General features: G+C 40.1%; 1 protein-coding gene across 8 annotated transcripts in view; it reads right to left on the bottom strand.

Moving 5' to 3' along the window:
- The window catches only part of TTC3 (tetratricopeptide repeat domain 3), an 88764-nt gene that overhangs the window by 28406 nt on the left and 47407 nt on the right, over nt 1-12951 (bottom strand). For all 8 annotated transcript variants that reach the window (XM_090060609.1, XM_090060576.1, XM_090060566.1 and 5 more), the window contains 6 exons: nt 12186-12250; nt 10110-10243; nt 7589-7909; nt 5414-5677; nt 4375-4421; nt 1902-1958 (listed from right to left, as the gene is read on the bottom strand). In XM_090060609.1, coding sequence (XP_089916735.1) covers nt 1902-1958; nt 4375-4421; nt 5414-5677; nt 7589-7909; nt 10110-10243; nt 12186-12250 — 888 coding nt within the window. The remainder of the gene's footprint in view (nt 1-1901; nt 1959-4374; nt 4422-5413; nt 5678-7588; nt 7910-10109; nt 10244-12185; nt 12251-12951) is intronic.

Below are 12951 nucleotides of genomic sequence, written 5' to 3'. Positions count from 1 at the left end.
CCAAGATGAACATGGGCTGACAATGCGAGGTCACGGTCGGCAGGGCTAACCGCACCTTGTCGTGCATCCACAGGTGCATCTTAAGCAGGGACAAGGAGATGATTCTTCCCCTCTATGCAACACTGGTCAGGCCCCAGCTGGGGTATTGTGTCCAGGTCTGTGTGCCCCACTTCAGGAGGGATGTGGACAACAACACTGAGAGGGTCCAGAGGAGGGTCACCCGCATGATCCAGGGAGAGGGCAGACCCTACAATGAGAGACTGCGGGACCTGAACCTGTTCAGCCTTCACAAGAGAAGGTTGAGGGGGGATCTGGTGACAGTCTATAAACTCACGGGGGGGGGGGGGACACGGACCACAAGGGTTTGGGAGAGACCTTGTTTCCCCTAGCGCCTTCTGGCATAACAAGGAATAACGGCCACAAGTTGTTGGAGAGTAGGTTTAGATTAGACATCTGTAAGAACTACTTCACGGTCAGGGCAGCTAGGATCTGGAACCAACTTCCAAGGGAAGTGGTGCTGGCTCCTACCCTGGGGGTCTTTAAGAGGAGGCTTGATGCCTACCTAGCTGGGATCATTTGAGCCCAGTTTTTCTCCTGCCCTGGCAGGGGGTCGGACTTGAAGATCTATAAGGTCCCTTCCAACCCTACTTCTACGATTCTATGATAATTAGGGGTGGACTGCACTCAAGGAAGTGGCCAACTGATTTTGTGAGCAGATTCCAGGACCAGCCACCACTTTGTGGGCTGAGTGCAGTGGGGTCCCCTACACTTCCGATTGGCCAAGGGCAACGGCAGTTCCACCCCTCCTTGCAGATTGTCACATGGCTCGAAACCATGGCTTACTTACCTTATTTAGGGTAATTAAGCTGCAGTTTTGGGCCATCACCAAGCAGCTGGCTTTGTGCTTTTGGTGGGTTTGCTCCAAAAACAAAAAGAAAAACCAACTACAAACGAAAAACCACACCAAACCAAACCTTACTGGCAAGCAGAGAAAAAGCACACTGGAAGCCCTGCAGTCTTGGAGCAAGAGGGGGAAGGAGGGGAAAGGGAGCTGCTGTGACCAGCCTCCCTCCCTCCTGCCCCCTGCCTCCCTCCTCACGCTCCAAGACTGCAGAGCTGCCTGCATACTTTTCTCTGTTTACCTGTAAGTTTGTTTCCCCCCCCCCAACTTAGTGAGCCTGTGCTTTTTCATGGAGCCCACCCAAAATTACAGTTTCCATGATAATCATGCAACTGTAATTTCAGTAAGTCCCAATTCATACTGTACCATTAGAAAACTGAAATCCTGAAAAGCAGGGGGTTGCGTTTCAAAAGTTAAAAAAACAGGGTATTGTTTCTTTGAGCTATACATGAATGTGAGGAAAAAAAACCAGTGGTTAGGCTGGTATACAGGGATGTTTTTTGCTTTTCCAGTTGTGGTCAGGAGAATAAGGACAAGCTCATCCCCAGGCAAGCCCTGGATGTACTCTTGAAGATACTATTTCAGATTTAAAAATCATGCAATTTCAGCATTATTCATTTTGATTCTCTCTTCAATTCTACTGTACCCACAAGGGATTTTGTGCATATTGGAATCCAAATGACTATATAAATGTGGTGGAGAGAAGTTGCTGGCAGGAAGGTAGAGAGTAGAAGGTGATGTGGTCAGAATCAAAAGTGTTTATAATGCTATAAACGTGTTTATATTCAAGATTACTTTTAGTATCTACACATTTCTAACACCATTTTATTTGCTACTTACAATACTAATTGTACCTTAACATTTTCTATTATGGGGACTTTTCTAACAAGTTCGAGAAAGTTTCTGAAAAAGTGCATTAGAAAATACACTTTTTAAATGCTTCAAATTTCATTTCTTAATAAATATCTTTATAGGAAAATATAATTAAAATATTCCATACCTTTGATTCTTTTGACTTTTTCTTCTTGTTTTTGTTTTTAACTTTGATACCATTAGTCTAAAACAGAAAAATAGAAGTCAACAGCTAATGCTATGCATTAATGTACAATTACAATCTGTTTCCAATGTGTATACATAAATAAGTAGTGCGCTTCAATTTAAAAAGTATCCTTTTGGTTGGAATAACAGCATGATTTGCAAGATATGGCAAGCACCATGCTTTTTCACAGATGGAAACTGTTGGGGGTAGGGGGAAGAGGGAGGGTGGCAACACATAGCTAGAACTTCCTATTTCAACAGCTCTACTCACAAGTTTCCCCAAGTTTCCTTCACCCTCTACTTCCATTCCAAGGAACACTGGTTTTGAAACAGGCAGGTGTTAAAATAATGGTGTGACTGGGATCTGTGAAATTTTGTGCTGCATCCCACTACCTGCAGATCCCCCAGACAGACTTTCTGAATACCTAGCTACAAGGAGACACTCTGCCCTCAGGATTATGTAAGATCTATGCATGGCTTTGTTGACTTCTTGGGTCATTATGTTGCATTTCAAGTTAGGCTAAGTTGCGTGTGCAGTCACTGCGCCTTACTGGGCTTCTTAGCCAAGACAGGGTTTTTCTGTTGTTTTATATTGCATACTTGAAATTGCAAATTACTGTGCTCAATAAATGCTCTCTTCAGAGAATGGCCTGTTCTTGTTCAAACACATTCATAAATTCAGTGCCACTACCTAAAGTCTAACACTAAGTTTAGTAACATAGGGCTGATGCTGACAATCAGCTGATTGTTGACATCTCTGGGACTGCCTCAGTCTAGAACATGGCACATGCCAAACTTTTAATTTAAGCTGCCATATAAAGCAGCTTTGTGGGTCTATACACGTAGAAATGGTGCAATTAGCACACTAGTCAGGCTGTGGATTTCATGTCTGCCAGGGGCCAGCATTATTATTATTATTATTTTTTTTTTGCTTCCACTGCTTTATTCCTACTATCTGTGACTTCTGTAAGAACAAGTTGTGATGTTACAAACAACTTCTGCAGAGACAGAGCAAGTGTTGAGAACTGTTTTTATACAAAATATCTTCATTAACATTGAGGTCTTGTATTTACTTATCACATTATCACAACTACCTAAAACCTTATTTCTGCTCCAATATTTTTCTGACGCAAGCATTTGCTCTTTCAGTATATGTATTATTTGAAAGTCCTGTTTCCATCAACCTAATTGTGGCAAATTTTGGAGTACCATACATTTTTTGCAATGTGAACAATATGCCAAAAATACAAATCTTTTTATTGCAATGAATTTTGCATTATTCTTAACATTTGTTTACCCTGGAATTGAAAACTAATCAAAAGGTTCCACACACCCTACACGCATCAAATTACTTCAAAATGGGAATTGTCTATATTTAGTACACTGTTCAACATACATCGACTAAGATACAATATACATGAATTTTCAACCACAGAAGTTTCAAACACGTGAGCACTCAGCCAAATGTGCATCCTATAAATCCAGGTAAAAGAAAGAAGCTACTACTAAAGTTGTAAGACAGAAAGAGAGAAGTGAAATATGGTTCAAAATAATGGACAACTACAGGGGCTATAAATGTTTTTCTAAACCATAGTTCTGCTCAGAAAGCATTTGTAAATATCTCAATGTGCAATTCCAAGTTTGTCATCTTACTGAATTCGAAAATATTCAAGCCTGTTACATTTATTAACAGAAAGAAATCCTTCCTATTGGTAGGCCTACACACTCAACTTGAGATCATAAAGTCAAGCACTTAATATTTTGATGTATAAAATAGGAAAAAGTTGTCAGTTACTGCTGGTCATGGTCAGTGTTAGGATTCATCATGCAAAGGCAAGACAGCCCCCACTTCAATACCTGATGCTTAAGTGAATATGCAGAATTGGCAGTTGGGAAAAAGGTCATTTTTACTTCTAAGCTGAGCGCACTTGCCTAAATTGGTCAATAAAAATTTAGAGACATTTTTACATTAAAAACATATAACACTAATAACAAATACTGTATTTAAAGCTCTATCTAAACCAAATGGTTCCTTTGGTTTACCAAAACAAGAGATTTGCCAAGTTACATTTTTCTCTTCTAAAACGCAAAATGTATTATTACCAAGCTACATATTTTGTAAATGGAGAAAAAAAGCTTAACAGAATTTTATGAGAAACAACAGCAGTCCTGAATTATTTTTCTATAGCTTTTTCAATTAACACCTGAATAAGTATTTTTTAAATCTTTAGGATTGCCTTTATTTATATCAAAGAAATAAGATGTACACAAAAATTTCCCTTCCTACTTTGCAAGTCCCTTTAAAAAAAAAAACCCCAAAAGTGAACAAGCATTTTTCTTCATATTTGGTTTCTACTTCAAAGGTTTTCTGTTGACCACAAATAAAACATTTATTGAAATTTCAATTTTTATTACAAGATGTAAACATAACTTACAGAAATAGCTTCATTTTCCTGTTTCTTTATTATAACACAAGGATCATCTGTTGAAAAAATATATTAAAATCACTTTCAAGAAAAACACAGCAGCCAAATTATTCATGTTCTATATTGAGGTTAAGGGATAATATATTTTCATTTTTAAAATATTTGCTGAAAGTTTTTCTGTATGGTCAAATCTGAGAAGACACATACACGATCACTGGGATTAGCTGGATACTTAAAAATGCAAGTGTGAGCATTACATTTTGAAGAATTGGGACGTATTAAAAGAACATAGTATAACTTGCCATTCAAACAGCCCTTAGAGGCTTAGTAAATTCAAGGATATTGTTGGGGATGGTATCTTTTACTAGACCAAATGCATAGTTGGAAGAGATTTTAGATAAGTTTTTAAGCAGTGTTCTTCTTCAAGGCAGCTGAATTTTCAAAATAAAAAAGAGTGATAGCATTTTATCTTCAGAGTAAAATTAAGTCCTTTAAAGTTACTACAAGAAGTGAGAGTTGCAGTTTGTCAACTAATTAAATCACATTCCTGGACTATACTGCATGGGGGATGTGGCTCTGGTAATAAAACAATGAGCCTATCCTTACTGAATATCTCTGCAGAGTCAGAGGAGCCAGTTGCACACTGCATTTTGTAGGCCCATTTTTTAAATACATTGGGGGAACTTACACGTATGCACATTAAAAAATAAATCAGCAAATTTATCACCAGCAATCTAAAGAAATCTATTAAAAGTGATCAAGCCATAATTTAAAAATACTCCAAAACAGCACAACATAAGTGATGCCCAATATTGGTTCCATTTTATTTAGTTAATTCCCAGCTGTACTAGTTGCATCTTTCTTACATGATTCTGTACCTTTAGACTTTGGTTCAGCCCTTAACATGGAACACAAAATATTCTACACTGAGTTTGTATCTTAAGTGATAGTGTCACCACTTTTCCAAGATAATTTGGGATAACATATGCAGAGTGTAAAAAGGAAAGCAAAATAGGACATACAGAACAGATAAGCTGTATGCATTTACCCATTATATCAAAGAATACATCTAAAGCATGGTGCAGAGATGGAAATTTTTCTCGATTATCTTCTAATAGCCATATTACACAACGAGCTTCTTCCAATGTTGCTTCATGGAAACAGTTAAGTATTTCTTTGTCTTCAGTGCTAGTCACAACACACCCTAACTTACAACCATACTTTTCATTCCAGAGACTGGTTATAAAACTAAGGTCAAGCTTTTCAACAAGATGGCCAAAAGAAGAGAAAAAATTCTCTGTAGCTTTCAAACCTGAAATTAAAAAAGAAAATGAATATTGGGTAAAACCAAAAAAATTAGTAAGTAGCCCAGGTCGTTTTAGTGTTGGGCTTGCAGTCTGACATTTTCCACAAAATATTTTGTTCCAAAAACTAAATAAACATGCAGAGATGAGAGGCATGGGGACTGTAGCTCTGAAATATACAAGCAAACAAAAGAGAGCTGTAAGTTATATATTTTTGTACTATCCAGTTCATAACATCTGTGTTAACTGTTGTGAAGAGATGTACAGGAACCAATTAAAAAAACAAAACAAAAAAAAAAGTTATTTACTCCTGTTCTCTGCAATACTACATTTTACATCTCGTTCTATTATAAAATATGCCCAATATTTTCACTGGATTATAAAGAAAGTAGAACTGTACAGCATTACAAAAATGTTAAACTGACTTCAAGGTATGGTCAGATAAAAAGAAATTAATGTTATTTCAGCCTTCAGGAATAAGATCACTAATAAAGGTCTGTTTTTAATATTTAGATCACTCTCTATATAAAATATTAGGGATGTATAAAGCAGTCTGTATTTGATTCAGATTTAGCCCTATTCAGGGGACAGTGATTTGATTCACTGATTTGGATCACCGTCTCAATTTGATTCGTCTGAATCTGAAGATCCAATGCTGATTTGGAGAATCAGCGATTCAGCCACACCTTTAAATGTTTTTTCTGCATACCTTGAGGTACCAGGCACAGCTTGTGAATGCCGAGATCGTGAGGCAGATGGAACATCTCACAGGAGCGCAGGGTCCCCCCATGTGCTCAGCGACAGACCTGGAAGTGGAGCAGAAGTACTTCCCATTCACTTCCAGGTCTGCTACCAAAACATGTGGGGGACCCCCCCACCCCTCCGGCTCAGCCGCAAGGGCAAACCTGGGTGCCCCCCCCCCCAGACCCAGGAGGCACCAGTCACCAAGCTGGGGGGAGGGGGGGTGAGGAGGGGGGTATCCCCCGTGCACTCTGCAGCAGACCCAGAAGTGCTTTTGGTCCACTTTTGGGTCTGCTGCTGAGTGCGCTGGGGGACCCCCTTGCATTCCTGTGGGACACTCCATCCACCCCACCATCTCAGCGTTCACGAGCTGCCTGGTATCTTGAGGTGTGTAGAAAACACATTTAAAGCTGTGTCTGTCCAAAATGTCAAACCTCTCCAAAATCAAAAATCGGAGGCTTCCAATTCAATTCAGAGAGATTAACGGGTCTCCTGGTCGATTTGGAGATTAGCCCGCCGAATCTCATACGAATCAAATCAGCAACCAAAGCTTCACACAGCTCTAACAAAGCGAAAGCATTTTCTCTTCTGCGTTTCAAAGAGGTGAATTCTCTTTGCCTGAGCCTTTTCCCTAAAACTGACAAAGCCCTGATCAGCTGTAAACTCAAAACATCAATTTATCTCCTATTTAGACAGCCTTCATTTAGGAAACTGGGTCCAGATCCTCAGTAGGACTTGGAAATTAACTGCCTGTAGACACAAATTGCTCTAAATTTTATGAAATGCAGCATTTTAAAAATATAATCCCCGCTTTACAAAGTAACTGCTAAAATAGCACCACGATATTCAAATGCTCTCCTTTATCATACAGGTAGCGACCATTTATTTTACTGATTCTGCCAACAGTGCAGAGCCATACTGGATCGCCCAAATGCAAATTTTGGTAGCAAAGCATATGACTAGCAATTGAACAGGAATCAGAAAGAACAAAGCTTAACTTCAAGATGCAAAGTTAAGCATCAAAGCAGACTGTTAGGCAAGACATCTCTTAATTTGTAGGCTGAAGTTAGCATGTTATTTTTCACTGAATATAAGAAAAAGCAAGAGGAAAAGTGTAAATGATTTCATAACTACATAAGCAAATTATGTTCTCGCAAAACTAATGACCTATAACCTACCAAAATTGTTGAGATGTTTTACCCACTCATGTAATTTGGGATCCAATTCTTCAAACTCACTCAGTACATGGATAAAAATTCTTGTCTTTACTCTATTTTTTTCCTGAATTAAGTAACTGATGAGCTGCTCCATCACTTGATTTGATAAACTACTGTTGATGGAATATGCTGTGTAATCTTCCTTACTTATTATCCACCATGAAAGTAATTCACTAAGAAGCTTGGAGGTGTCATATACACCTGTTTTTATTTGCTCAGCATTTTGTATAATATACTGCAGGACTCCATCACCAGCAAATAAGCACTCTCCCGGAATATGACCTGTAATAAAACAAAGCAAGATTTCCATGTCAGTTTACAAAACCTGGAAAGCAGAATCAAACCAAATTACAGAAAAGCTTAAAATTTTTTTAATCACAACTCAATGTCTTCTGAAAGCCAGTTACGGGACGTTCTACTTCAGGGGCAGGCAATTATTTCAGGTGGAGGGCCACTTACTGAGTTTTGGCAAGCCATTAGGGGCCACATGACAGGCAGTCAGGGGCAGATGAATATTAATTTTCTAAATTTTTTTAGGGGCCCTGTGGCTGCATCTGACCCGCAGGCCTCATTTTGCCCACCCCATTCTACTTCTATTTATCGTAAGTGAACTAACGCTGCAATTTTGCAACTGGTAAATTAATTTGGACATACCAAAATAAGTTTTAATAAAAGAGCAAATGGTGATGCCCTCGATGAATACTGGAAGACCTTATTTACTGATAACTGTAGCCTCAAAATAAGTGTCTGCACAGATGTAGGATGTGCATGCACCTTTTGGTTCTGAGCCCTGACTCCCCAAAGAAGCAGCAAACAGGGGCAAATGCACACATTTAAGCATTAGTTCCTAAGGTTCTACTGGAAATCTGATTCTGTCCCAACTCAAAGCCTTTGTAAAAAGACATTAAAGAAGAAAAAAGATGGGTGGGGAAACATGAGAACTACAGACACAAGCAGTCTTTCAAGAATGGTCCTTACAGACTGCCACATCAGAGAAATTAACTGGCTATAACAACTTACAGAGGTGATGAGTCTGAAGAGAATTAAGGGAACCCACAAGACCAGCTTCCCATATTTGGCATCAAAGCTAGTACTGAGCCAAGAGTATCATGCAATTGCCTGAAATGAACAAGCACTGGGGCAAACTTAAGTACCTCAGTGCTAGAAACTTCACTTGACTGTAGACAATAAACTTAGACATGTTAGAATCCACCCTAAAACCTATTATAGCAATGCACCTCAGAAGACATAACTCTGGCATCTGTGCTTCTCTGCCCCTCCCTCTGGGCTTATGACTGTATCTGTTCTTATTTTAAGGATTTATGATCCTTTTTTCTCTTGAAGATGTGTGACCTAACACCATGGTTGCCAACAGTCAGTAAATAACCAGGCTAAAAGCTCCTGTTCTTAAAATCCATTAAAAAAGGAACCAATTTTACTGGGGGGGGAATTAAGCAACTGGAGCCTGATTAAAGCTCCATGGTGGAAACAAAGTGGGATGCAGTGCTGAAGGACAGACAGAGTAGAGTAGCACCAAGGGCCTGAGCAGGAGCACAGAATCCTGAAGGGAGTGATTATCAGGGCTTCATGGCTTATGGCAGTGTTTCTCAACCCGTGGGTAACAACCCAAAAGTGGGTTGCAAGAATATTTCAAAGGGTTGCGAGCTGTGACAGGGCATAGGGGCAGCAGGGAAGTGCCTGCTCCTTCCAGCAGGGGAAGGGAGCAGGGGAGAGTTACATGGCTGGGCTGGTGGCACCAGCCCTGGTGCCTGTGCTCACAGGGACAGTGTAGCAGGGAGATGCTTCTCAGGCAGAAGAAGGGGCCAAGACCATGCTGCCTGGTATACCGTGGCAGTCACAGCCCAGGGCAGGGTGGGGTGCCACAGGCCTCTCCTCTTCCCTCCAGCCTGTGCCAGGGCTGGATTTGCTCCATGGCTGCCTACGAGCCAGAGCCACAGTGCTCTGGCCCAAGCAGGATGGGGGCAGCTGGGGGCCCCTCTGGCAAAGATCAGGTAGCAGGGGACTGCAGGTCAGGAGTGAGGGATACCAGCATGGCCCTGAGGGGCAGGAAACTGGGGTTTGGGCACTGGCAGGGCCAAGGGGCTGTGGGTCAGGACAGGCCACAGACCTTTGCAAGTGGGTCCTGGTAGGAAAAAGGTTGAGAACTACTGGCTTACAGAACTCTGTAGCTCCTTTCCCAACCCTCAATCACATGCTGGTACTGCATCCAACTTGCATGCAACACTGCTGGGTGCCAGGTAGGCAAACAGTCCTTTTGGGGTCTGTGCTGGGACAGGGGAAATGGGAAATAGGGCAGGTGGGAGCAGCATGTCATGTGGTATGGTTGGGCAGGTGTCCGGATAGACAGGCAAGTACGGGATTCCTGGGGTAGCAAAAGCATGGTGTAAAGAACTACTGCAGCAGTCAAGCAGGTACATTTAATACAGTACTTATACCATCACATGGTAACACTTTCACCTACCTTTATGGTCACGTTTAGATTCACTATTTTCTTTCTGATTTTCTTCTACTCTCTCTTCTACAGAATTCAGCATTTCTTCTTTTACATATTTTCTCCTTAATTTTTTTTCTTGTTTTATTTTCAGTTTCCTACAACTGATAAAAACAAAAAACTCAGCTATCAGTATGTTGGTTTTTCTTTGTCAATTTATAAAGAGTATATTCACACATCTTTACAATAGGTAGGAATGCAGAAAGCTGACCTTAAAAACATACCCTGCCATGGTAAGCATGCACAAATTTACATCTACAGCGGGGGTGTCGAGATTCAGTTGGCAGGCCACATTCCCTGCCAAAACTCAGGGGGCAAACGCTACATGTAAAGACACTCTCGTGGTCTCTTACAGCAGTTGCTACTGCTGCTCAGCTGTGTTGTGAACTGTCACCAAATTTTTTGTCACCAAAAGCAACTGAGAACAGTAAAACAGGTCACACTGTTTAGCCTACCCACTGTGTTGGCTGCCCCACAAATCACCTGGACTGGAGGAAACTGGTAAGGAACAAAGCTGAGATGCAGAAGTCACCTGAGAACTGGTCAGCAGCCAAGTGTACTAGATGACGATCCATCACCACAGGCTATGTGTTTTGATTTAGCTCTGACTAAATGTTAGGTTATTTTAAAATAATTTCTAAAACACGTCCCTCCATGATAGCTCAGGTAAACACAGGGAATTCATCTTTACATTAGTGTCTTATTTCTGAGATCCACAATCTAAAAATTTAACAAACTCCTAAATGAGACAATTTTAATGATTACCATATTCCTATACATATTTTTACTTTGGAAACATTCAGAGAAATAAGATGCTGAGTACAAAAGCAAAGTACAAAACCTGTACTTTGTAACATGAGAAATATGAAGATTTGCATTTCCCAAGCTTTATTTCTAGTCTGGCATACCAAACCCTCACAGCCTACCGTGTGAGTATTTACTACCATACATGAACATCAAATGTAAATGCCTTCAACAATTTTCCAGCAAGGTTAATACCATGTAAATCAAATATATGCAAATGTGTAAAATATACAATTCAGTTTTAAGTAACAGGCTATTAGTATTCATAAAAAAGTATAACAGATAAGGAAAAGGATGCAAGATAGTGGCAGCATTCAATACCTTTCCCTTCAAGGTAACATCCCTTAGCTACCTCGAATATACAAAAGAAGAATGGCTACAAACTCCAGAAGGGTAACTCATACTCCTATAAGCAGGGGTATCAAATATATGGCCTGGCCTGAGAAGCCCTATTATCTGGTCCCAGTGCTGCCTGTAGGTCGTGGAGCTGACCCATATGCAACATACATCATGCAGGTCTCATCCAAGATGAACACTGCAAGTGCCTGCTCCAGCCAGTCCCAGACATGTGCTGGACCCAGCAGGTAGAACTGGTCTGTGGGTCCAGTCCAACCCATAGGGACAGTTCCATACCACTCATTCAGCCCACAGTGCCACATTTCATTGCTGCTCATAATCTTAGAAATATTGCTTAATTGTAACTAGGCTTCAGATGCAACAGAGATGACGGACAGTTTACATGCGTTACAGGTGTAAATTCACTGAAGTCACTACAGTCATGCTGATCGTTTGATTTTCCATGCATAGAGAATGTAGGAGGACTGCTTCGTAGAGATTCATGTTTTGTAAGTTTTTTCAAAGTTTTTCAAAGTTACAAGCAATTTTTTTTGTTTTAAATTAAGTTCTTCAGAAACTGATGGCTCAACCAAGGAATTGTTAATATGGCATATTACCAACTTGATTTGAGCCCAGACTGAGGCATTTTATGTATGCATAGTGCCTCATTTTCAGATAAAAATTCTTTCAGGACAAAGCACCAAAATCATTTCCATGCTGTTTCTTGCTCTCAAAATTTGTCCACCTTTTTAGAAACAAAGGCGACTAGAATCAAAAACAACAGGTATGTCTGTTAGAGCCCTAAATGAAAAATTTCAACAATTTCTGAAATGTGTCTTCTTTCATTGGCACTGATCATCCTCAAATTCAATGATTTAACTTGCTTATTAATACTAGACCTCTTACCTTGAACATTTCTGCTTAATGCTGGCTTTTGGTGGATCCTTAGTTTTTGTGATTTTTTCTTCAAACTACCAAAAAAAAAGCCAATAGATTAATTGATCCAAGCTCTGCTGCAAACTTAGCTTTCTGAAAACAAAAACACAAATCTGACCCTTAGTGTCTCAGAAACTGGTAATGTCTATTTGAGGCAGAAATCCCTCAAGTTCTAGAAGGTGCAGATGGCTAGTTGTACAACAGAACATCTCACCCATTGGAGACAGAATCTGGCATAGATGGTCACATGGGCTGATAGGCTGGAGGTCTGTTTTGCTTTGGCAGGTTCATGTGGGGTGGGAAGCAGGTAACAGGGACAAAAAGCACTGTTCCTTACAGTTTGATCTGTATGCAACACACCCCCTACACAGCCACAAGAAAAAGACAAAGAACTTTGTTCAACATAAAAAGGTTTTTAATACTTAATTTGGCAAGGAAGATTAGCTCTTACCTTATCCTTTCCCCCCCCAAACTTATTAAGAGAGACGAGATTTCTTTGTTCTTACAATTTGGGGGATATAACAATAATCGTACTCTTCAGGAGATTTCAAGAATTAGTTTTTATGAGGGAATTTTGTCACCTGATTTGTGTCAGATGGACTATTCAGGATGACAGTCTGGCTAATGGTGTGCATCTCCTGTTTAAAAGCAGCAATAACCAGAGAACCTTGAATGCAATGTTATTTGTCAATTTGGAAGAAATATTTCAAAGTAAGTTAGGGCCAAACCAGAATAA

The sequence above is a fragment of the Crocodylus siamensis genome, chromosome 1 (assembly GCF_052110815.1).
Source record: "Crocodylus siamensis isolate JL-2025a chromosome 1, ASM5211081v1, whole genome shotgun sequence".
Classification (NCBI taxonomy): Eukaryota; Metazoa; Chordata; order Crocodylia; family Crocodylidae; genus Crocodylus; species Crocodylus siamensis.
Note: the sequence above shows the minus strand (reverse complement) of the source record. Positions and strands in the feature narration are given on the sequence as shown.